Raw genomic sequence first — 26,453 nt, forward strand, 5'->3', positions numbered from 1 at the left:
TTTTTTTCCCCACAAGTCATCAGTGACCTGATAAAGACAAATTATAGGATCTTTGTTTTTCTAGGGAGATTGCATTAAAGGTAAAGAAAAACCTTTGTTTACAATGTTTTATTAAGAGCAGACCAATAAAGTAAGAAAACATTGTCCTTTTTTTTTTTTTAATGTCTTATTTATTTCTTAGAGAGTGAGTGCAAGCAGCGGTGGGGCAGAGAGACAGGAAGACAGGGGATCCGAAGCTGGCTCTGTGCTGACAGCAGTGAGACCCATGCGGGGCTTGAAGTCAGGAACCACGAGGCCATGGCCTGAGCTGAAGTCGGACACTCAAACTACTGAGCCACTTATGTACCCAGAAAACAGTTGCCTTTTAACAGAGAAAAATATAACTGTAATTTTGCACCAGCGTACCTTTTTAAAATTAAACTTTTAATTTTAATTCCAGGATAGTTAGCATATAGCATTATATTAGTTTCAGTGTACAATATAGCGATTCAGCAATTCTCATCATCATCATCAGCGCTCATAATGATAAGTGCGCTCTTAATGCCGTTCCCTTCTTTCACCCATGCCCTTCCCGCCTCCCCTCTGATATGCTTCATTTTAAATGAGTACCCTCAGTGAAAGTTATTATCTTACAACAAGAACATATTTTACTTGAAGCATACTTCAGAATACATGGTTCTAAAAGATATATTTTAAATATACTTTAAATATATTTGTATAAATAAATATATGTATATTGAAAACATTCCATCCACAAAAAAATAGAGTACACATTTTCTTCAGGTACACACAGAAGAATCCCCTGGATAAACCACATAAAAAGAGACATAAAAATATTCCGAATGTGAGAGGACTGAAATTATACCAAGTGCATTTTCCAACCACAATAGTACAAAACGAAAGATCAACAATTAAAAAACCTGGAAAATCCACAGTGTAAATATTACATATTTAATATGTTAATATTGAACAACACGCTACTTACTGCACAAGCAACGGGACGAGTAAGAAATCAAATGGCAAATCAAAGTATGTGTCAAAACAAAGAAAAAGAAAACACATTATTTCAAAACCTATAGGATGTAGCAAAAACATGTTAGAGTGAAATTTATGCTATAAATGCTTGTATTAAGAAAAAAAGTTAAAGAACTTAACATTACACCACAAGGAACTGGAAAAAAAGAAGAAATTTAGCTGAAATTTAGTAAGGGAAAGAAATAACAAAGAAAAATCAAAAATAAATAAACTAGAGACCAGAATAAACAACAACATAACATTGAAAGTAATGACCAGTTTTCCCCCCAAAATAAACAAAATTGGCAATGTTTTAACTACATTAGGAAAAAAAGAGAGAAGATCCAAATGTCAAAATGAGAAATGGAAGAGAAAACAATGAAATAGATAACCACAGAAATACATAGGGTGATAATAGGTTATTATAGACAAGTATATACTAACAAATCAGATAACCTAGGGGGAAAAAAAAAAAAAGCAGTGAATTCCAATACCGAATCATGAATCTTGAATCCAAGAAATAGGAAACCTTCTTCGACCAATAACAGGAATGAAAGTTGAATTAGGAATCAAAACTCTCCCAACACAGAAAAGCCCAAGACCACATGGCTTCATTGGTGAAACATTAACAAACATTAACAAAATAATAATTTATGGCAATCTTTATTAAAACCTTACAAATAATGGAATAGAAGGAACACATTCAAAATCATTCCATGAGGCCAGAACTACACTGACACCAAAGCAGGACAAAAACAACACAAGAACAAAAAAGTATAGTTTGGTATAAGTGTTTCTACTCTGACTTTCTTTTGACATCCATTTGCGTGATAAATGTTTTTCCACCCCCTCACTTTCAATCTGCAGGTGTCTTTAGGTCTGAAATGAGTCTCTTGTGGGCAGCATGTAGATGGGTCTTGTTTTTTTATCCATTCCGACACCCTATTGATTGGAGCATCTAGTCTAATTACATTCAAAGTAATTATTGATAGATATCTATTTATTGCCATTTTATTACTTGTTTTGCCACTGTTTTTTGGAGATTTTCCCTGACCTTTTCTTGTCTGTGTCACTTTTGGTCCCTTGTTTGCACTCAAAGAATCCCCTTTCATATTTCTCGCAGGGTTGGTTTAGTGGTCATGAACTCCTTGAGTCTTTGGGAAACTCTCTCTCTCTCCTTCTATTCTGAATGATACCTTGCTGGATAGGGTCCTCTTGGATGCAGACTTTTTCCCATTCAGCACTTTGAATACATCATGCCCCTCCCTTCTGGCTTGCCAAATTTCAGCTGAGAAATGTTCAGCTAGCCTTATGGATTTTCCTTTGTAAGTCAAAAACTTCTTTTCTTTTGCTGCTTTGAAGATTTTTTCTTTTTCACTGTATTTTGCAAATTTAATTACAATATGTCTTAGTGTTGGCCTGCTTTTTTTGATTTTGATGGGAGTACCCTGTGCCTTGTGGATCTTGATGTCTGTTTCCTTCCTCCCCAGGTTAGGGAAGATTTCTGCTATTATTTCTTGAAATAAATTTTCTGCTGCCCACCCCCTCCCCCCCGCCCTTCTTCTTTTGGGATTCCCGTAATACTAATGTTATTACATTTGATGGAGTCATTGGGTTCCGTAAGTCTATTCTTGTGTTGCATAATTTTTCTTTCTTTCTTTTGTTTAGCTTCATTATTTTCCATGATTTTGTCTTCTAGGCCACTAATTTGTTCCTCTGCTTCTTCCAGCTTGCTGTTCATTGCATTAAGCCTGTTTCCAATATTGTTTATTGCACTCTTCATCTCTGATTGATTCTTTTTCACTTTTTTATCTCTGTGGTAAGGACCTCCCCGCCCACCCCAGGTTGTTTGCCTGCCTTCTCTTCAGGAATAGGGCAGTGCCCTCTGAGCTCTACTGAAGCCAAGCCTAATGACCTTTAAAATTCCAGGCTTGGGGCACCTGGGTGGCTCAGTTGGTTAAGTGTCTGACTCTTGATTTTGGCTCAGGTCATGATCTCAGGGTTTGTGAGTTTGAGCCCTGCATCGGGTGCTGCTCTGACAGTGCGGAACCTGCTTGGGATTCTCTCCCTCCGTTCTCTCTGCCCCTCTGCTGCTCACTCTCTCTCTCTCTCTCAAATTTAAAAAAATAAATAAATAAATAAAATTCCAGCCTTGAAGGGGCACCTTGATGGCTCGGTCGTTTAAGTGTCAGACTCTTGATTTTGGCATTGATCTTGGGATCAAGTCCTACACTGGGCTCTGCTGAGCAAGGAGTCTGCTTGGGATTCTCTCTCCCTCTCTCTCTGCCCTCCCCTACTCATGCTCACTCTATAAACTTAAAAAAAAATAAATGAAATGAAATGAAATGAAATGAAATGAAATGAAATGAAATAATAAAACAACATTCCAAGGGTTAATCCCTGCTAGTTAGTTGCAAGAACACACGACATTCAGCCCCTCGTGTTTTCTAAGTCTTGGCTTTGAGGAAAAATTCTCTGTGTTCCCCTGTATGCGTCTCTGTCTTTCGTCCTTTTCTGAGACTATGGCTCCCTCTCCTCCGTGGCAAACGTGATCCACTTCTCCCCTAACCCACATCTCCACATTTCCTACCTTCTTTGATGTAGTCTCTTGTCTCCCTTTGGGTATGGGGTTTGTTCTGTCAGTCTTAATGTGGATTTCTGGGGTACTTAGGATGATTTAATAGTTATCTAGTGGTGTTTGTGGGAGGAGACAAGCCCAGGGTCCTCTTACTTTGCTGCCTTCTTGGGGACAACCTGCACCAGTGAACTTTTGATACTAAAACTCATTTTAAAATAAATTCATTTTAATTCTAGCTAATTTGACCACACATTAAAATTCTTTTTCAAAGATTCCCTTTCCACACACATTCTACAACTTTCTTTTTTTACATTCAGATTTCATCCTGTATTTTCCCTCTTTAAATAACCAGCCTCAATTTAGCACAAAATTACTTTCTCTTCCCTCAACAAGAATGTATTTCCATCTCTCATGCTTTCTTTTGCCAAAAGCATACATCCTACTTTTCTTGCATACGGAGATGCTTCCCTTGTTATTTCTACTAGCTTTAATGACATTATTAATTAGAATTCTTAACTTTAGGAACTTTAAGAAATAAACAATTATGAACTATCTTTTACATTAGCATCGTGTGAAAATATAAATACTTTTAATGATTTCTAGAAACATGCTTTTTTTGATAGAAAATTTATCAGCATAGCATAATACATGTTTACTAATAGACTCAAATATGTTTAGTTTGTCTAAGGGACTCTGTACTGACAGTGTGGAGCCTGCTTGGGATTCTCCCTCTCTCTCTGCCCCTCCCCTGCTCATGTTCTCTGTCTTTTTCAAAATAAACAAATAGCTTAAAAAATCCTTTAAAAAATAGAAATAAATGAATATTCATTGAATTTAACTTATCATTTAACTTAACTTTGAGGTTTCAAGGTATCTTCAAAAGTTGGGGAAACTATTTTAAAAGTTCACCTAAAAACTTTTTACCCTACTTACATCTGTTTAATATAGGTGTTCATAACACTTATGTTTAGATTACCCACAAAAATTTCATGAGAAATTTGACAAAGTCATTCATTGTTCCAAGCTGTTTTTCTTACTGACAAATTTTTTGACAGGTAACACAACCTAGGTAGAATAGAAGTTGTCTGCAATATATATCATTGTTGATATGCTGAATACATGCTTATTTTAATTAAAGCAAATTTAAACTAGCTTTTATTTGTCAAAGGCTGTGCCAAATCATGTGACCCTGAAAAGCATTTGGTTTAGTTTCTATTATATTTTGAGATTTTTTAATGAATATTAATTCATATAGGTGTTTATTTCTTTAAATCAATTAAATAGAGATCATTCACAAATTAATTTTAGAATATGATCCAGCAGTAGAAAATACCATACATCTACAATGCACATTTATAGACACACTTAAGCATACAGACAGATATAAACTGGGGTCTTACAGTTTCCATTTTACCGGTTGTAATAGAAGTTGTTTCTAGGTTGTTTTTCTGGTAAATGAGGCTGCCCATTCATTCCATTGGCTAAAACAAAGTTTAAATGATTTTTTATCTTTTGTTTTCCTTCTGGTAAGAATTACTTCCCAGAAGTTTGTACTTTAACATTTACATCTCAAACACACAGGGAAGAATGCAAGTGATAAGCCTTTTAAGATAAGCAGGGATGTTTTGGAATTTATAAAAATGAATAGGTGAACTTTTGACTGCCTCTAGAATTGCATTTCTAGTTTTGCAAAGATTTGAAAGATAAGGGCAGTTGATTTCAATTCATCAAATAATTGGTTTGCAACTTAAATAACACAGTAAGTTAATTCACCCATCCAACTGCAGTATCTTCAATTTGTTTAGGGGAGAAGGTCAAAAAAAAAAAAAAAAAGAAAAGAAAATTCTTACCAAGTTCTGAATACGAGCTATGGTCACAGATTCAGTCAGACTGGTGGTCTCCCATCTTATTTTCTCTTTGTCTAATTGCTATTCTCAGGAGGTAATCCATTTACAAAAATTTTTGAGGATCCTCTCTGGACAGTGTTTTCAAAATATGGTTCTAGAAATAGACATCCATATGCAAAAAAAAAAAAAAAAAAAAAGAATCATGACATAGACCATACACCCTTCACAAAATTTAACTCAAACTGGATTACAGATCTAAATGTAAAATCCAAAACTATAAAACTTCCAGAAGATAACAGGAGAAACATCTAGATGACCTTGACTATGTTGATGACATTTCAGAGGTGACACCAAAGATTCTTTCCAGGATCTAGGAAAGAAACCATTGCTAACATGGAATTCATTAAAAGCAAAAATATTTACCTTGCAAAAGACCATATCAATAGAATAAGACAAGCCACATATTGGGAGAAAATATTTGCACAACGTATGTAATAAAGGACCATTATCTAAAATATACAAAGAACTCTTGAAACTCAGCAATAAAAAAACAATCCAAGTAGGGGCGCCTGGATGGCTCAGTTGGTTTAGGGTCTGACTTCGACTCAGCTCATGGCCTCACAGTGTGTGAGTTTGAGTCCTGCATCAGGCTCTGTGTTGATAGTGCAGAAAACAACCCAATTGAGAAATGGGCCAAAGACGGTAATAGATACCTCACCAAAGAAGATATACAGAAGGCAAATAAACATATGAAAAGATGCTCCCCATTACATGTCATCAGCAGAATGAAAAGATAAAAGAATAATATGCCAGTACACACTTACTCCAATGGCCAAACCGCCTGCACTGACAATGCCAAATGCTGGCAAGGATGCGGAGAAGCAAGAACTCTGCATTGCTGGTGAGAGTAAAACATGGGGTAGCCACTTTGAAAGATAGTTTTGCCGTTTCTTACGAAACAAAATATACTTTTACCATACATTTCAGCTACCACACTCCTTGGTATATACCTGAATGAGTTGAAAACTTATGTCCAGGGGCGCCTGGGTGGCTCAGCCAGTTAAGCGTCCGACTTCGGCTCAGGTCATGATCTCACAGTTTGTGAGTTCGAGCCCCGCATCAGGCTCTGTGCTGATGGCTCGGAGCCTGGAGCCTGCAGCCTGCTTCACATTCTGTGTCTCCCTCTCTCTCTGCCCCTTCCCTGCTCATGCTCTGTCTCTCTCTGTCTCAAAAATAAATAAACATTAAAAAAAATTTTGAAAACCTATGTACAGATAAAAACTTGCAAATTGATGTTTACAGCACCTTTGTTTGTATTGCCAAAACTTGGAAGCAGCCGTGATGACTTTGTGGATGAGTGGGTAAATAAACTGTAGTGTATCCCAAGAATGGAATATCACTCAACACTGAAAAGAAATGAGGTGTCAAGGACATGGAGGAACCATAAATATACGTTAAAAAGTGAAGGCCATCAATCTAAAAAGGCTACATACTGTATGATCCTAAAGATATGACATTCTAGAAAAGGTAAAATAAAGTAGGCAGTAAAAAAATCAGTAATTTCCAGGGATTGGGGAGGAGGGATGAATCAGCAGAGCACAGAGGGTTTTTAAGACAGTGAAACGATTCTGTATGATACTATAATGGTAGATATGTGTCATTAAGCATTTGTTATACCTATAGAATATGCAACACCAAGAGCGAGCCATAATGGACACATGGACTCTGGCTGATAATGATGTATCAATTGTTCATCGGTTGTAACAAATGTATCACACTTGTGGGTGATGTTGATAGTGGGAGAGGTGCACCGGGTCTATGGGAAATCTCTACCTTCCACTCAATTATGTTAAATGGCCCTAAAAATTAGAGTATTTAAAAGAGGAGAAATAATGTAAAATAAAATAAGTTTTAAAATAATAAAAATTTTAAAAATAAAATGTTGCTGTGCAGTGCAAGCTTTACATATTAGGTGTGTTTTCAGCTAATTACACACGCCATTTAAAATAAACAAGTTTATGCAAATCAAAACCACAATGAGCTATCACCTTAACACCTGTTAGAATGGCTATCATCCAAAAGACAAGAGATAACAAGAGCTAATGAGAATGTGGAGAGAAGGATATACTTGTCTACTTTGGGTGGGAGTGCAAATTGGTGCAGCCATTGTGGAAAACAGTATGGAGGCTCCTCAAAAAATTAAAAATAGAGCTTCCATATGATCTAGCAATCCCACTTTTGGGGGTATACACAAAGGAGATGGAAATAGGGCCTCCAAGAGATATCTGCAACTCCCATGTTCATTGTAGCATTATTCACTGTAGTCAATATATGGAAACAAACTAAGTGTCCATTAACAGATGAATGGATAAAGGAGATGTGAGGCATATATTCATCGTTGAGAAAGAAGAAAATCCTGTTTGACAACATGGATGGAACTTGAGGGCATCCGTTAAGTGAAAGAAGCCAGGCAGAGAAAGATGACTACTTCATAGTGTCACTTATATGTGAAAAAAAAAAAGTCAAACTCATAGAAATAGAGAGTAGAAAAATGATTGCCAGGGGCTAGAGGAACTGGGGAGAGGTTGGTATAAAGGTGCAAATGTTCATCTAGACACCCCCCCGCCCAGGGTCTGAGGATCGAATGTATAACATGGTGACGTTAAGTAACACTGTATTGTGTAACTGAAATTTGCTGAGAGTAGAACTTAAGTGTTCTTATCTATTTAAATAAAATACACACATATACGAGGTGATGGATGTATCAACGAGATGGGAAAACTCCTTTCACAGTATATGTGTTCATCAAATCATCGCAATGTGCAACTTTAAATATCTTATAATTTTATTTGCTGATTTATACCTCAATAAAGGTGAAAAATAGGCAAGCTTCTAAAATCTTTATCTTATAATTATACATATGGAAGTCCTCCTGTCATTTCATATGCAAGGAAAACCATTCCCTTTTAATTATCCTTGCTTCTAAAATATCCCCTTTGAAATACTCATGCCTATATTGTCCATTTGGGTTTTTAAATTTTTTTAAAGATTAAGTGATACAGTTTTTCTTTAGAATTATCATTTGCTGTGACATGTGTGGGAAGCATTTACTAAAAATGCCTAGGTCTCCTCAACCTTATAATTATTTCACAAGAGTCCTGGTAATGATGAAAATCAAAAAGTGCCTTAGAAATCTCTGCACAATTAAGAACTTTGCTTCCTTGTTTTGGAACAGAAGATGATAAGGGCAATCCTTGGCCTGGAGAGCAAGCATTCCCTGGAAGAAATCCCCCTTACAGCTCTGATAATCCCATTTTTATTAGCTATATCCTGAGCTCTTCGCCCAAGGCTACACTCAGTTCAAAATAATAAAATTGTATTCATTGATATTTCTTGAAAAATACCAGTATCTCCTTCCTAATATTTCAGCTTCCGGCAAATTATAGAGGCAGGAAGAGACAACAAACTCAAATTTCATAGCCTTAAGAAGCTGAAATATTTCCTTTTCATGGTTATGTATACCACTCGATTCTTTTTTCTTCTGCCAATACGGAGAAGTCATAAGCCTAGAGAAACTATACGTTTTATCAACATGAGTTTAAATGAAAGACTCTGACCTAATTGTGAAATGAAGTAACGATTGAAGGTGATATAATCTGTAATAATTAAAATTCTATCCCATTGCAGTGGCCCAATAATGACAGTGCAATTTAAACCGTATTTATCAGAATACTTTCTTCCTAGAATACTCACAAAACTCTGTTATTTTAAGGTTGTTATAAAGCTATTACTAAGAACACACATTGCGTGCTGTTTTAGATGAGTTTTTGTAAAACATAATGCATGGAAGGAAAGCTCGTAAGTCAGAGATGTGCATCTTGATTATTCAAAAGCCGAACCCCTGCGTAACCACATTCTAGGTCAAGAAAAGCAGATGGCTAGCAACTCACATTTTCTCCCCAGGTTGCATTTTCCCAGTAACAACTAGCTTGTTGTCTTCTAACGTAACCATTATCCTGACAATTATGGTGGTGATTGTCTTGCTTCACTCTAGTACTTTTTTTGTTTTCCCAACCAGAAATGCGTTCCAAAAGACTCGTTTATCTGAAACAAACTACTTGTATGTGTTATTCCACGTCTCCTTCCTTCAAATGGCATTATGTTCTGTGAGATTCATTCATGTTGTTCCGGATAGCTCTAATTTACTAATTTGCCTGCTGTATTTATTTTACCATAAATTATCGCTAGTTTCATCTATGAGATATTTTGAGGATACACAGTTTATTAATATTTCAAACTATTGATACATAGTTGGGACTAAGAAGAAGAACCTGCACGAATATTCTTATACATGCGCCTCACTGCACATGTATGCACAACTGTGTTGAGTTGATGTTAGAAGTGGAGAATCAAACTTACACAAGCTTTTACATTACTGCATGTCCTCAAGAAAATGTGTCTTTTCCTATCTTTTTGACTATATCCAGTTTGGGAGATACACAGGAAAGGCGTAGTGTTTTAAAATTGTATTTCTTGTAGTTTAATGGCTTTAGGGCCTTTAATTCATTTTGAGTTGAGTTGAGTTTAATAAATTTTTGCATATGGTGTGAGATAAGGATCTAAAATGATTCTCTTGCATGTGATTATCTAGTTTTCCCGAGCCGTTATACATCCCCCATTGTGTATTCTTGATCTTTGTTGGAGATCAGCTGACCCTAAATGCATAAATGTATTTCTGCGTCTCTCTTCTGTTCATTAGTTTTATCTGTCTGTTTTGACGCCAGTATCTTACTGTTGTGGTTACTTTGTTTTGTAATTTTTTTTTAATGTTTATTTATTTTTGAGAGAGACAGAGACAGAATGTGAGTGGGTTAAGGGCAGAGAGAGAGGGAGACACAGAATCCGAAGTAGGCCCCAGGCTCCGAGCTGTCAGCAAAGAGCCCGATGCGGGGCTCAAACTCACCAGCTGTGAGATCATGACCGAGGCCGAAGTTAGATGCTCAACCGACTGAGCCACCTAGGCGCCCCTTGTTTTGTAATATTTTTTGAAAGCATGAAGTAAAATGTCTCTAGCTTTGTTCTTCTTGCTCAATATTGTTTTGGTTATTCAGTCTTTTGTAGTACCATATGAATTTTAAGATATTTTTTTCTATTTCCATAAGGAATGGCTTTGGGACTTTATAGGGATGATATTACATCTGGAGGTCAATTTGGATATTAGGAATATTTGTTTAAACTAATTCTTCTAAAAAATAATAATAATTCTTCTAAGATATGAGCATGGGAAGTCTATTTCTCTGTGTTTTATTTCTCTCTGTAAGTGAGCTGATTGTTTGGAATTAGCCTCTAGGCTGGACGTGGCTAGGCTTGGGTCCAGGAGGAAATTCTGGCTCTGGCCGGCTCCACATGATTCCATCTTGGGTATGCTTTCTTCATGGCAATGGCAGAAGCACAAGATACTAACTCCAACTTACTTTTGTCATGTGCATTAATACCACATTAGTCACGACAGATCTCATAGCAAAAAAAAAAAAAAAGTCTAAGAGTAGGAAAGAACATTCTGTCAACCATAAAACCAAAGTAAATGACATGATCTGGGAAATATATCCTCCCAGATATGTCTACCACATAAAGTTGTGGTAAGAGGTAAATGAAATGACGTATGTGTACACATTGTCAGGAATATAAAACTCATTGAATAAATGCTTATGTATATGTTTGAGCTTCAGAACAATCAAATGACTGGAGGAGGAGTGGCTTATCTCCCATGATTTCTTTTTGGAAATTGATCCACCAATATTTAAGATCTAAAGACCAAAGAGCTGTTGTCATTGCCATTTGATATATGAATAATGTTTGAATAATCTATGTTCATCTTAGATTGGTGACTAAATCAAGAAAAGCTATCATCCCATCCTGTCAGGTAGAGGGGAGATGTGTATACCACACCAGTGGTCATCACATAGGGTACCTCTTTTTGACTTATCTCCTTTACCCTCTTAAATAGTTTTATCCTGGGAGCACATCCTCATTGTAAAATACCACTAATTGAGAAACGGATAGGATAAGTCGACGAATTTCATTATGAGGAAACATTTTTGTAGTAGCGGTGGTGGAGAGGGGGAAATATAACTCATGCCCAGTTGGACTGCATAAACAAATGCTTGATAAGTGCTGATGGAAACGTAAGCTCTCGGGAGTGGTTCACATCCACTTATTGGAAAGCTTATGTGGTGTATGTATTGTTTCTCATCAATTCATTTGATAATGTTATGGGAGAATTAAAATACCCAAGATACACAGAGTACGCATCTGTAATGAGACTTTTGTTGACAGCGAATCATATTCCATTTTCCTACAGATAGTCTACATGGGCTGGTGTGAAGCACGGGAACAGGATCCTCTGCAAGATCGAGCATACTCGCCAACATTTCTAGCCCTGAGGGGATCCTGTCTTTACAAGTTTCTGGCACCTCCGGTAAGCGTTTTTGTCCAACAGTTTTTATTTTTCCCGTATTATCATGACAGAGTGACATCAATTTGATAATGGTAAATAGCGTATTACCAATATACAGTAAAACCGTGGATCGCGAGCAACCTGTTCTGCGAGTGTTCCGCAGGGCAGCAGACATTTCTAGTAAATTTTAACTTGATCAACGAGCGATGTCTTGTAATACACGTGGTACGCGACAGCGAGTGTCACATGATCATGACTTAGCCAATGGTTCTTGAAATTTGCCTTGATATACAATGCTTTGGATTACAAACATGTTTCGGGAACGAATTATGCTCGCAAACCAAGGTTTTCCTGTATTTTGCAAATAAGATACAGGGGAAAAAATAGAAAACAGCTCAAATGTTTCTGAAAATATCTTACTAAAGATATATGTTCTGGCGTTAAATATTTACTTTATAACCCTGGAAAAATCTAGAAGGCATTTCTGTTCAGGCATTTATGAGAGTCAAAATGTGCTTATTATCTATTTGACACAGGTATGTCTAAGTAAAAAAAGTAGCATTTTAATATCCTGTATTCTAGTCATTGGACTTTGTATTAAGTATGTATGGGTACCTATTGCACCCAAGGTCTTTCTTTTGGAATCATGTACCTTATACAACAGTAGATTCTTAATAAATATTTATTGAATATGAATATCAATTGCCAGACCACTCACTTACAGGTGTAATATTACATAGGGTTTTGGAAATATCGAATCTGACCTGCTGTTATTTTGAATGACTATGTCTCTACAAAGTTCAAAGCACCCAGAAAGCAGGAAAAAAAAGCTATTAATATTTATACATTTTACTATATTCCTACTCTGAATGATTTCATACGAGTAGACAGACAAATGCATGTTTCAAATGTAAGAAAGTGACCAACTTCATCATATTGTTTGGTGTCCTCACAGTGTTTAAGGCGATCACATCTTGAAATAACTTCTTGATATAAATAATGTCTTTTTAAAAAATTAAAGCCAGTGTTTATATTTAGGATGCTTCTTTGTATGTAACTGGTTGGTAAACTGGGAAATTACTGTACGTGTGAAATATAAATCCTTGGTATTTTTATGTAAATCGTACAGTATTTAAAATACATACATACGTTGGGCAAATGGAGATGGTTACACATAACATAAAACATTTGCTGAAAGAGGAGGAGAAATGGCAATAAAGCCTAAGAGAGAGGACACCAAAACACCACACATGGACCTCTATGAAGATAGCTTCACAACTGAGCCCATGTACCGCAGGTGGGAAAGTGTCACGGCGTGCCGTATTACCTAAGTACGATAAAGAGGGAACTAGGGAGTGTGTTTCGACAACAGGTGACATGTCAGTTTCTCATCTTTTCAAGGTGACAACGTGGGACTGGACCCGAGCAGAGAAAACATTCTCCGTGTATGAGATTATGTGCAAGATTCTCAAGGTATGATCAATACGTGGCGAACATTTTCAGGGCTCTTCCTTAGCAGTAGCTCTGAGCTCATAAGTGGCCTGTGAAAACAAATGGGGCAGCGGCATAAAAGATAAAGACAGAGAGAAGAAAATAGACATATAAGAGACAGAAGGCAGAGAAGTATAGAAGCATCCTCATATCAGCTGGAGTAATTAGGAAGCAGATACTGCAGTCCCTCGATCTGGGGAGAGGAAAGGAAGAAGCTTGGTAGGAGGTCATGGAGGGAGAAGCCGAAAGTTCGATCGAAAATAGTCCTAATTTAAACCTCAATTATTATCATCTTTGTTTTTTTTTTTCTAAGTAAAATACAAAAGGAAAAGTCTTGGATACAACTTTGAATGAGAAAATGCAGAAAATATAAAGGCATGTGCAAAGAAAGATATATATATTTTTTAATCTCAGAATTAGGTTATCTATCTGAGTATGCAAAGAATATACACTTATAAACCAAAGTCCTGTGATATACACAAGAGTATTGGACTAGGAAGTTATGAGAATTCCGTAAAATTCCAAATGGTTTCTGTACCCATTTTTAAGAATCAGAATGGGAAAAAAAGAATCAGAATGGGAATAATTTATAAAACCTAACTAATAATCTACATTCAGTTTCTACTCTGGGGTCTGTAAGCTTGGAAGTACTACAGATGAAAATTAAATCTTTGTTCAGGTTGACCTTGTTTGTGTAACCAAGGAGAACTAAGTTCCTTGCATTTTCTATCAGTTATTTTCTTCTAGTTAAAGGGTCAGTAGAAAATGCTGGAACAGGTGAAACGTAAGTGAAATGCATCAGATGTGTCCTGCAGCAGAAAAACCGGCAAACAAACACGATCACCTCAAAAGGGGGCATAATTTTTCTTCCCCATAAAATAATCCTTGACTAAAACTGACATTCAGAGCAGCACAAGGGCTAAATGAATGTATAGGTCATTGTTTGCTCGTCACTGGGTATGGTTTTAGTTCTATTTAGGGATTTATGGAGGAAGGGCAACTCTAAGCTACTTGAGTTGGTTGTTAGTAAAGAAGGCTCCGGCAACTCCTAAAAGATGTACTGGTGTCTGAAGATAAGGAGGACATGCTCAACTCCGTTTTTTTTCAATAATTACCAAAAGGGCTAATGAAATTCTAATTGAATCTAATTGAATGAGATTCTAATTGAATTTTTTAGGGAAAAAATGGTGGCATTAAGAAGAAAGAATTAAAGAGAGAGACGGGGGAGACGGAAGAAAGGAAGGGAGGAAGGAAGCATGAAAGAGGGAGAAAGAAAGATACAGAAAGAAACCCAGAAGCTCACTCCCCTACAAATTATTCCCTAATCGTACATTAATTTGTCCCTTCCTTAGCCCTACGTTAATGTAACTTTATCATAGTAGTAATCCAGCATGCATTTCTGTATTCTTATGTAGACTTAAATTATTTCCTAACCATTTTCCAAGTAGCTACATGGTCTTTATAACCCTCTCAAAAAAAAAAAAAAAAAAAAAAAAAAAGCTGATTGAACATCTAAAAACAATTCAATTTATCATAATATTTGAAATAAGGACAATATAAGGACAATTTTAAAGGAGAGAGAGAATATGTGTGGCTCCATATAAACTTTCAATATTTTATTTCTTTTAAAAAATTTTTGCAATATTAGAATTATATGGCTTGTAACCTTTTTCATGTAAAAATATGTCTTAAGATTTTTTTTATGTCGATCAATAGACTTAGAAAAAAACTTTGACCTTTTGGTGGATTTCATCTGTCCCATCATTTGGCCATATTTATTTAGTCAGTCTCTTACTTTTGCTGTTTAGATACTTCCTCATGTGTTCTATCAGACATCACAACAATGACTCTTTGATTTATATAATAGATAATGGTTGAATATTTGAGGTATACAAGACAATCTGCTAAGCACTTGTTCTATGGTTGGGGAAAAAACCCAGAAAATGTCCCTGGTTTCATTGAACTTACATTTTATTAGGGCGACACAGACATTAAGTTAATATGACGGCACACACACAAAAAATAGATAGCAAAGAATTGATCTTTGCCCACATACTTTTTAAAAAGTTTTTTTTTAATTTTTATTCATTTTTGAGACAGAGAGAGAGGTGGGGTGGGGGGGAGGCACAGAGAGAGAGGGAGACACAGAAACCAAAGCAGGCTCCAGGCTCTGAGCTGTCAGCACAGAGCCCTACACGGAGCTTGAACCCACAAACCATGAGATCTTGACCTGAGCCGAAGTCGGAGGCTTAACTGACTGAGCCCACCCAGGCGCCCTACCCACAGGCTATGTAACTTTCTAGTTATTTCCTTTAGTCTAAATTCCGAGTTTTGGAAATCCTGAGTTCAAAATATTTTAACATACTCAAGATGTTAGGCTCAGGGATCTAAATTCCCTCCTAGAAAAGCCAGACCAATTTCTACCACCATTACAAATATCTAGAAGGGCCCATACATTTGCACTCTGCCCAAAGTAAATACAAAGGGCACTTCTCATTTTCCTTTGCACATAAAATTTTCTATAAGCTCGTTAGTTGCTTTGGGAAATTTTTTACAGAAGTTAGTGAGGCCTGGAGATAAATATTTTTAGACATTCAATAAACTCTAATTCTACTCTCACTAGTGATATGTAAATGAGAAAGCTCTCCTATAACTGATCAATATAACACTAATATTCTGTGCTTCACGGATTTGCATTTGACATACAAAATTATCTGCTGAGGATTCTCTTTCCCAAATGAAAATTTCATATAACACAAGAATAGAGAAGTGGAATAAAACTCAGTGCTAAATGGATACTTTGCCTGCATTCAGATCAGATGGTTGGCTTGACAAGGAACCCAGCCTCAGAAAGTTCGGTCTGGGCAGCAGTTATAAAGCAGGGTCTTCTGTAACCCAGCCACCTACCGTCCTCAGGTAACAGTCCTGTGCAGATGTGTATGTTGTAGACTTCAGTCTCCAGAAAGGGATATCTCAGGCATTTAGAAAGAAATGTTCAATGTTTATTTATTTTTGAGAGAGAGAGACAGAGCATGAACGGGGGCAGAGAGAGAGACGCACACAGAATTTAAAGCAGGCTCCAGGCTCCGAGCTGTCCGCACAGAGCCTGACATGAGGCTCAAACTCACAAACTGTGAGATCATGACCTGAGTTGAAGTCAGATGCTTAACCGACCGAGTGACCCACATGCCCCTCTCAGGCAATTTTGAAGGCACAGTTTAATGATCTGGACCACAAAACATCTGGCCTGGACCACTAATAGAGAAAATCCTCTCCTCTCTCTTCTGATACGAGGCTATACCAGGAATAAGAAAACTAAAGCTAAATCATAGTTACCCAGTGTATGCAGCTTACATAGGTGCCAGGTTTTTTTGTTCTCAGTTTCTTGATATAATAATTTACCTAATTTTTACACCATCGCTATGAGGCAGTTATTATTTTCATTTTGCAGATACGGAAACCAAGGCAAAGAAAGGTTAAATAAATAGCCCAAAGTCATTGTAGCTGGTAAATGTCAGAGGTAAGGATTTGAATCTTGCAGTCTGTCTCAAAAACCTGTGCTCTTAAATGTCATACTATATTCCCTCGTTCTCTGTCGGTATAAGCAATGATAAATTGGGAAGGGATGACAGTGAGAAAGCCAGCCAGCTCCTGGTGAGAAAACAAAGGCTTCAAAACAAGAGAGTCTTGCCAAAAACTGACAACTTTGTTACCAAGTACATTACCCTTCACAAATACATTCGGCATTTTAGACTTTGATTTCTTTTGTTCGGGGGGGGGGGGGGTGGCTAAGAAAGCATAGGTTGCTGTGAAGGTTAGCAGTTCTTTAATCAATATATTTTTATTAATTAATTCACATTACAAATATTCATGAAGCACTCTCTATGTTGCCAAGCACTTTATTCGGAATTAGGGATTCCGTACAACTGGACAAGGGGGCTGAGTTCACAAAAAGCCTAGCTGACTAAGGACTTTAGGAAGGTCATGTTGGAGGAGGCCTGAAGTAAACTTGCAATCTAAAGGATTATTCAAGGGTTCGGATGACGTGCTTTGGTTGGGATTCGGGTTTGGTGAGTGGGAGAAGGGGCGCTGTGGGGCACTGTGGGGCACGGGAAATAATGTGTAAACTTGTCCGGGTGTGTAAATAATCATGTGTCACTTAAACACCTAAAAAGCGCTCAGCGTGGCTGTGATGCACTTAGCTATGAAGCTAATGTTGGCGTTTGGGTGGGGGAGAGCTGTGAAAAGACAGTAATAAGGAGCATAAAAGTTACATGAAGAACAAAGGAGCCCCCAAATGAGTTCAAGCCTGAGCAATGACTGAGTTTGCCTTTTTCAAAATAGTCTTCTAAGTGCAGCAGGAGACGAGATTGGAGGCACTGGGGGGGGGGGGGGGGGGGTGGGGTGGGGGTGGGGAGTGTTCCAGGGCTGTTGCAAAGATCCTGGGGCCGAGACACACATTCCAGCAAGTCTTGAGCAGTGGACTAGAGAGGTGAGGGCAAGGAGCAGAAGGGAAGAGTGCACAGAGACCGCTGGTGGTCATTCCACTCATGACAGACACATACCTACAAAAAAGGCCTGTCCTCTCTCACTGCTCTGGTTTATCCGACTCTTTGGGAAAAATGATTGCCTGAGTTCCAACTCTAACGTGACAGTGTAGCTGAATGTGGCTGGCGAACGACTCACCGTGTGTTGGATTCTGGACTCGTCCTTCAAGAAAGCGTCGAATTCTGGGTCACGAAATTCTGTCCTCTTGCCTAGTCTACCAAAACCCAGGGAGAACCTTCTGCATTTGCCTCAAAACTAACATACACCTCTCATTCTTCATCGTATTTGATGATCCTGTTTCCTGCTTACAAAGCCTGTCAGCTCCGCAAATACCCATCGGCAGGCCTGTCCTAGATATGGTTCTCCTCACCTGTGTCTAAGGCCGGCTCCTCCAGCGTAAAAGGTCTTACCCGTGTGGCACAGCGGGGACCCCGGCATTTCTGCCCTGATGACCTCCAGGGTGCATGTCCTTCCCAGACCCCGTTGCACCTGTCTACTGGCATGCCTGAAATCTCAGGTGTTACGTGTCTCAAGTTCAGGAAGGACTGCTGGTGAGGAACCCGAAACACCATGGAGATTAGAGGAAAAAGGAAAAAAACAAAAGCTAGAATCCTGTTTCGTTTTCTGAAACTAGAAAAAGCAGCAGCAGCGGCCAACAGATACTTTACGTCAAGTGACAAAACCAGTACTCTAGACAATCAACTGACACCACACTGATTCTCGGCATTGGCTACACTGCCGTTACTGATCAACAGCGGTTGTGTAGATGTCCTGGGCCCTCTCACTTGCTCAATTTGGGACCTCCATCACTAAACACAATTAGAAAACTAGCAGCATAAAACGGGGCATGAAAGTGAATATTTAGAATGAGAAAAAAAATCTCAATACGGAATAATTTTAAACGTTGAGAAATACCACAAAGTTCGGAGCATTTGTAAAACTGCATCATATTTTTTATTAACTAACACAATTTTTAGTACTTTTCCCCTATGCTCGTGGGGTGCTGTGTATTCTCTGATCATCTCTTCAGACGAAAACGACTTTACAACATTAGCTTCCATAGGAAAGAGAAGTTACTCCTTGTGTTTTGTCCGTACCTCACTGGGCACCCGTGTTACGTGCCCCCTGGAGAACACCCAGACTCCTATGCTCAGGTACAGCTCCTCATGTAACCTGGATCTCATCCGACAGCCAGCTGACTTTAGGAGTTCACGTCCAATGGTCAGATTCTCCTAGTGAGAGAATGACAGGACCTATCTGCATGATGTGGAAGTCAAGGCACAATAATTGTCCTGTCAGCCGGTCACACATGGGGAAACACGGGAAGAGTGAATGGAGTATGTTGACCTAGTTCAAAATAGTTGAATCGTACGCTGTTGTTAATAGAAATGAACCTCCGAACATCCCGCGGCTAGCAGACCCTGCAAAAGTGGAGGGCACTTGGCTTGTAGATATTTCAAGCCTACCCCTTTCAGAGCCAGCATTAGACTGAGGAGGAACAAGCCTTTTTGAAAGACCATCTTTCTTGTTTCATTTTTAGGACACTAATAGAGCATGTATTAAGTTTCAATTCTTGATAAAATATACACAGTGATCACTGTAGTCACAGCGATATTCTTACAAAATCATTTTCAGAAAAAAATACCAAACTATCATGGATGGCTGGGCTGAGTAAGGAGAGCTTGGTGGGAGATGGGGAAGAGAGAAAGGAATGGACCAACTAAGTCGACTTGGGGAGTGGGAAATCGGAGCCTGATTTCTCACTGTCAGATGTGAGAGTTGCACATATGGGAAGACAGAGTAGAATAAACCCAATAGTGCTCGATTAGAATTAGAAATACTGGTATGCGGTTGGTTATACACACACACACACACACACACACACACACACACACACACGTGCACGCTATAAAATAAATGCAGATGTGTTTATACACATTTACAGAGATGTGTGTGTGTATCTGTGTGTGTGTGTGTGTGTGTGCACATACAGACCTTACCTGCCCCCTGAAATTACCTAGATCAGAGAGTCCCCAACCGCAAGGAACAAACCCGGCATCCAGGTATCCCTTTCTTAATACCATCCTCCAACACAAAGAGCCAGAACTCTAGAAAAACCATTGATGGCTTGACTGTAGCACAGAAAGTGAAAGAGAAGATTAAATCATTTTATTGCCTCAGAAAAACAGAAAGTGCTCAAATGATGGAGACATGTGAAAAGACACAGAAGCTGCTTCAAGGGCATCTTTGGGCAAATCTGGGACAAACTGATCTTCAAAATACATGGTAGAAATGGATTATAATCCAGTGTCTAAAACAGGAAACCATGAATCTATCCTCATAAAGATAAGTAAATAACTGGAAAATTTAATGAGAAGCACAACACTTACATAGCTTCGGAGGACCTCCCTACATAGTACTGACTACAATTTCAAAAGGAAAAAGAGTAACTTTACAGGGGACTTTGCAATCTTAACAAGTTGATCAAAATGGACATTTTATTAGTGGAAGAAATCAAAAGCATTATGTCTGATAGTATGACAGAAGAATATCACAATTAGAAGAATATCACGCCTCCTGAAGAATATCCTCCTGAAGCTGTGTAATAAACCTAATCTAACCATGAGGAAACATCTGGTCTAATTTAATGTAATAACAGGGAAATCTAACGTAACTTAATCTAGTGTGATGTGATCTAATCTATTCTAAACACGAGTAAATGTCAGACAAACCCACGTGAGGCACAGTCTACAAAATAAACCTGCCTGCAGTCTTCGATAGTGTCGAAGTCACTAGAGTCAGGGCAAGACCAGGCACTGTTCCCATTCAAGGCAACCAAAGAGCCATGAAAATTCCATCCCAAGATGATTCTCAACTGGTGAATCATGAATGAAGTATAAGGACCAGAGGACAACAATATACAATGTCAAATTCCTTGTTTTTTATGGTTATATTGTAATTATATGGGTGAATATCCTAATGTTCTTGTTTGTTAAAACTACACCAGAAATTATGGGGCTGGAGGGTGACGAGGTATCACATTGGCAATTATCAAATGGTTCAGGAAATAAATCTTTGTAATTCACATGCAAATTTTCTTTGTGTGATTGTAATAAAAATACGACATTTCAGGACTTGCTAAATAAAGAGAACAAGAAAAACAAGCTTGCCTCATGTAGGGTAAATGCAGCAAATCATGCCTAAAGGCGATCTGGCTGGTAAGGAACATTCTAAGACAAGACTGATTAAAATTTTGCTCACATACAGAATAACTAAGAAGAATTATTAAAATGAGTAGAATAAATAGACAAATGGAAAAAAATAATTTTATCCAATTAAAATAATGGACTAGTCTCCTTTTAGAGAAAAAAGTTTTTAAATAAGTGAATTTATCTATGATCTTCGGATGTTGATAGCAAATATTTTACTGTACCTCATAGTTACCGTATTGGTAATCAAAGCACTGAATCCAATATTATCATTCCTTTCACCCCCACTACTAGCATTTTGAACAGAAAAGATCTGCTCCATAAGTTTTTGCCATCTAATTTAAAATAAGAGCAAAAATAAATGAATATACAGTAATAGACAAATGTATAATATATACACGAATGCAAATCTGGTGAGAAAAAATGTAGAAGATAATATGTGACGTCAGACTGTACTGATACAATTATTAGGCAAATGCCAATGATTTGTAGAGACAAAAATTCTTCCAAAGACTATAATTTAGATAAAGAATTATGTTAGAGTAGAAATTTATGTCAATGACATATTGTCATGGAACGGATATTATTTGACTCTGAAATTCCCACTTTTGACAAAACCTATTTCTTCAGGGAAACCATCTCAGTACAAAAGATGTGTCAGCATTTTCTGAATATATGTGTATCAGTTTCCATTGTTAAGTAATAACTATTCTTTAAAAATGTATCAGTTGTTTTGCCTTTTATTACCTCATTTACAAATGATTAAGGTTCTTAGTTTTTTTGGCTTTAATTTTTTTTTAAAGTTAACTTATTTATTTGAGAAAGAGGGTACAGAGCAGAGAGAGAGAGAGAGAGGGAGAGAGAGAGAGAGAGAGAATCCCAAGCAGGCTCTACACTGTCAGCACAGAGCTGGACGTGGGGCTTGAACTCGAGAACCATGAAATCATGGCCGGAGTCCAAATCAAGAGTCAGCCACCTAACCGACTGAGCCACCCAGGCGCCCCAGGGTTCTTAGATTTTTCGTGTATCACTGGAGAATTAAACTTGCCTAAAATGTGTAATCACTTCCCAAACTGAAGCTTCTGAAACTGTTTTAATTTTTTTCCCCGATGATGATAGAACATTTCCCTGGGGACTGTTAAGAGGCTTATGGGCTGTAAACTAAGGTAGGGTTTCCGCTCTGGGCAAGAACTGTGGTTCCTCTAATCCTGATCTCTGTCTCTAGAAATGCCATAGAGACAGCAAAGACAGTGACTGCCATCCACAATGCCAGAGCCAGCTACTTTCCATCCAGCCTCTTTTATGAGTAAAATACAATGACATCATTGTAAAAACATGACCTTTTCTCTTATTGTGTTATTTTAGAACTTTCCTGGATTTATTAACATTTTAGCATGTATCCTCTCTCCTGTTAGAATTCCATAAATTTATGACTGTTTTTCCAAAATATCTTTAAGCCCTAGGATGTTAATTAAATCTCATTTTTATTTTATTTTATTTTTTGGTTTTTTTTTAAGCTTACTTATTTTGAGAAAGAGAGAGCACACATGTGTGCACATGGATGTGAGGGGGAGGGGCAATGAGAGAGGGAGAGAGAGAATCCCAAGCAGGTTCCTTGCCCAGCACAGAGCCTGACACAGGGTTCGATCTGACAAGTGCGAAGTCACGACCTGAGCCAATATCAAGAGCCGGATATTCAACCAACTGAGCCGCCCAGGTGCCCCTAAATCTCATTGGTAGAAATTTGTTTTGTTGACCTTTCCATACTCTTAAAAGCTCGAAGTCATAGTTTAATACTCTTTCCCTGCTTTGTTTTCTTTCCAGACTGGAGGTTTCAGATCTTTTTCATGAGTCCAATGTATTGGCACACATTTCAGCCTCATTCTTACATTTTTTTTCTTTAAGTTACACCATTAGCACTGCTTTTGGTATGTCAGATGTGAACATAACATGAATTGGTCCAATATTTTAAATAATTGTGCAAGACTCCTGTAATCTTTCTGGTGATTCCTCAAATTGGGTTTATCCTTTTTGTTATAATATTTATACACTTCAAATGCTTTCATAAAGCTCCTAAAACAACTTAAGGTCTTTATTTGAAGGAAACAAGTATCTTTGAGCAATGGGATGTGGGAATAAAAGGATTCAGTCATTTCTCCTCCTTGAGAACATTATACACAAAAGATATCTAATCTTGTTTTCCAAATAACCAAAGTTTATCCCTGTCTTTCTCAATATCTAATTATTTATGGGGCATTCCTTCACCCCACTTAAGTGGATTTAAGAACAGTATGTTTCTGAATTATTACAGCTTCATGTTACAGATATCTACATCCCTTCAGTCAATTAGAAGAATAGACTAATTCTGAACATAAGCATTTGGGAGGATTGCTGTTCTAAATCCGAATACGGTAATTTACTCCTATAATTTTAATAAAGTATGAGAATATAACTATGTTAGGAAGAGCTGCCAAATGAAACATATTCCAAGTGAAATTTATGCAATACACATAAAATATGAATAAGTAGAATATTTCTAAAAATATTTAAAATACATGAAAGTTACCTTCTACAATAATTTTCTGGTTACTAAAATGTTGTGTGGGCAGTTAGTCAGAACATACGTTTTGTATAAGGAGAAAGCTAGAAAATTAACTTTGTTGCCCGTATCAATTTGGTACCAATCTCAAGGATTCATCCTGTAAGAAGAGAATTATTTGTAATCCTTAATTCAGCATAAATTCCTTCAGGTGTATTTGAGCTTCTTTCAGTAATCTTTCTAGACTTAATACTTTTGTATTTTGTAATCTTTCTAGACTTAATATTTTTTGTTTACAGAAATTTTATACTTTGCAAATTTACTGTTGTGTGAAATCTTAAATCTGTTTGACCTTCCAAAATCTTACATTATTGTTTTCAAAGATGCAAATCAAGTTTTAGTACTGGTGGAAACCAGGTGTAAGCCCCTTCTGAGGCCTTTATCCATTAAGGAATATTGCAGAAATGTGTTGAAATCTCCCTCAAATTGTTTTAGAATGTCCCCCCCCCCCCATTTTTTGAGAGATAGACAGAGCATGTGACGGGGAGGAGCAGAGAGAGAGGGAGACAGAATCCCAAGTAGGCCCTGTCTGAGCCTGACTTGGAGCTTGAACTCACACACTGTGAGATCATGACCTAAGCCAACACATAGAGCCCGCTGTTTAACCGACTGAGCCACCCAGGCACCCCTAGAATCTATTTTTAAAGATACAGTTTCAGGGGCACCTGCGTGGTTCAGTTGGTTGAGCTTCCGACTTTGGCTCAGGTCCTGACCTCACTGTTGGTGACTTTGAGCCCCACATCAGGCTTTCTGAGGTCAGCACAGAGCCTGCTTCAGATCCTCTGTCCCTCTCTCTCTGTCCCTCCCCAACTTGTGCTCTCTCTCAAAACTAAATAAACATTATAAAATATAGTTTCGTAGATAATTTGCGGCTCTAGTTTTTTAATCATATCATTTATTATTAATAACTATATTTTTGCTACTATACATTTTATTAATAAAATGCTGTTATTGTTACTTTGCTATTGTTTTCTTTATAATTATATCAACTTCTGGGGCGCCTGGGTGGCTCAGTCGGTTAAGCCTCCGACTTCCGCTCAGGTCACGATCTCGCGGTCCGTGAGTTCGAGCCCCGCGTCGGGCTCTGGGCTGATGGCTAGGAGCCTGGAGCCTGCTTCCGGTTCTGTGTCTCCCTCTCTCTCTGCCCCTCCCCCGTTCATGCTCTGTCTCTCTCTGTCTCAAAATAAATAAACGTTAAAAAAAATTTTTTTAAAAATTAAAAAATATAATTATATCAACTTCTATGATTAATATTATCTTCTAGACAAGCCCAGCAACATACATTGAACATTGTCTACCTCTTGTTGCTGACCCTTTGCATATATTAAGGAATTGAATAAATTGTACCTATTGCCCACTTCCCATTTTATGAAGTAGAAGCGAAGATTAGAGACAACTCCAGGTGATGACTCTTCAGTCACTGCCGAAGAAGGGAGGGACACATGAGGATCTCTCGGGACCCATGCTGCTCTCTGTCCATACTAGACCATCAACCTCTAAAGTATGGCTGTGTAGGCCTGTGACCTTAAATATGTCAAGACATATACTATTGGAAATGGACTTTGGAGTGGGTCAGGTTTTTTTAAGACCTACCTGAACCAGATTTATTAAATTTACTTATATGATTAGATTTCATTGTTCATTCAGCTTGCAGCTTTAAAATTATGTCTGTAAGAAAAAACGAGTCTCTGGCCAAGCTCTGATATATCTGAAGTATTTTCAATTAACATATTTTTTTCAAATAAGGAAATTAGGAGCATTGGGTTACCTCTTTTTTTTCCTTTTTCAAGTTTTTATTTAAATTCCAGTTAGTTATCATACAGTGTAATAATGGTTTCAGGTGTAAGAGTTAGTGATTCATCACTTATATGTAACACCTGTAGCTCATCACCACAAGTGCCCTCAATACCCATCACCTGTTTAACCCATCCCCCGACCAACTCCCCTCCAGCAACCCTGTTTGTTCTCTACAGTTAAGAGTCTATTTTCTGGTTTGCCTCTCTCTCTTTCTTCCTCCTATGTTCATCTGTTCAAACCTGTCATTTCTTAAATTCCACATAGGATTGAGATCATATGGTATTTTTCTTTCTCTGACGGACTTATTTTGCTTAGCGTAATACTCTCTAGCTCCATCATGTCATTGCAAATGGCAAGATTTCGTTCTTTTTGATGGCTGAGTAATATTCCATTGTATATATACATCGTCTTTTTCCATTCATCAGTTGCTGGACATTTGGGCTCTTTCCATAATTTGGCTAGTGTTGATAATGCTGCTATAAACATCAGGATGCACGTATCCCTTTGAATTAGTATTTTTGCATGCTTGGGGTAAATACCTAGTAGTACAATTGCTGGATCAGATTGTAGTTCTATTTTTAACTTTTGGAGGAACCTCCATACTGTTTTCCAGAGTGGATGCCCCAGTTTGCATTCCCACCAACAGTATAAGAGGTTTAGGTCTATCGATAGTTAGATCTTGTCAAAACTGACCTTGTTTGTAGCTTAAAAAAAAACATTGAGAAAATCCTTTATAGGGTTCCAATTTGTTGTGGCTAACAAAGCATACGTGAGAGAAAAATGATACATCCCTGTGAAATGTTTTCCTTTCCAAAGATATAGGTATATAAATACACTCATGGGTGCCCGTGTATTTGTGTTTGTAGAGGGGTGTGTTTTGTCATTTTGTACTCTGGAGATATTGGTTATGATG

General features: G+C 37.7%; 1 protein-coding gene across 6 annotated transcripts in view; it reads left to right on the plus strand.

The window, feature by feature from the left end:
- Window positions 1-26,453, plus strand: part of SNTG1 (syntrophin gamma 1) — an 881,864-nt gene that overhangs the window by 782,428 nt on the left and 72,983 nt on the right. For all 6 annotated transcript variants that reach the window (XM_019428901.2, XM_019428905.2, XM_053896624.1 and 3 more), the window contains 2 exons: window positions 11,801-11,917; window positions 13,298-13,369. In XM_019428901.2, coding sequence (XP_019284446.2) covers window positions 11,801-11,917; window positions 13,298-13,369 — 189 coding nt within the window. The remainder of the gene's footprint in view (window positions 1-11,800; window positions 11,918-13,297; window positions 13,370-26,453) is intronic.

Source organism: Panthera pardus, unplaced genomic scaffold (genome assembly GCF_024362965.1).
Source record: "Panthera pardus isolate Hobbes unplaced genomic scaffold, ASM2436296v1 HiC_scaffold_7, whole genome shotgun sequence".
Lineage (NCBI taxonomy): Eukaryota > Metazoa > Chordata > Mammalia > Carnivora > Felidae > Panthera > Panthera pardus.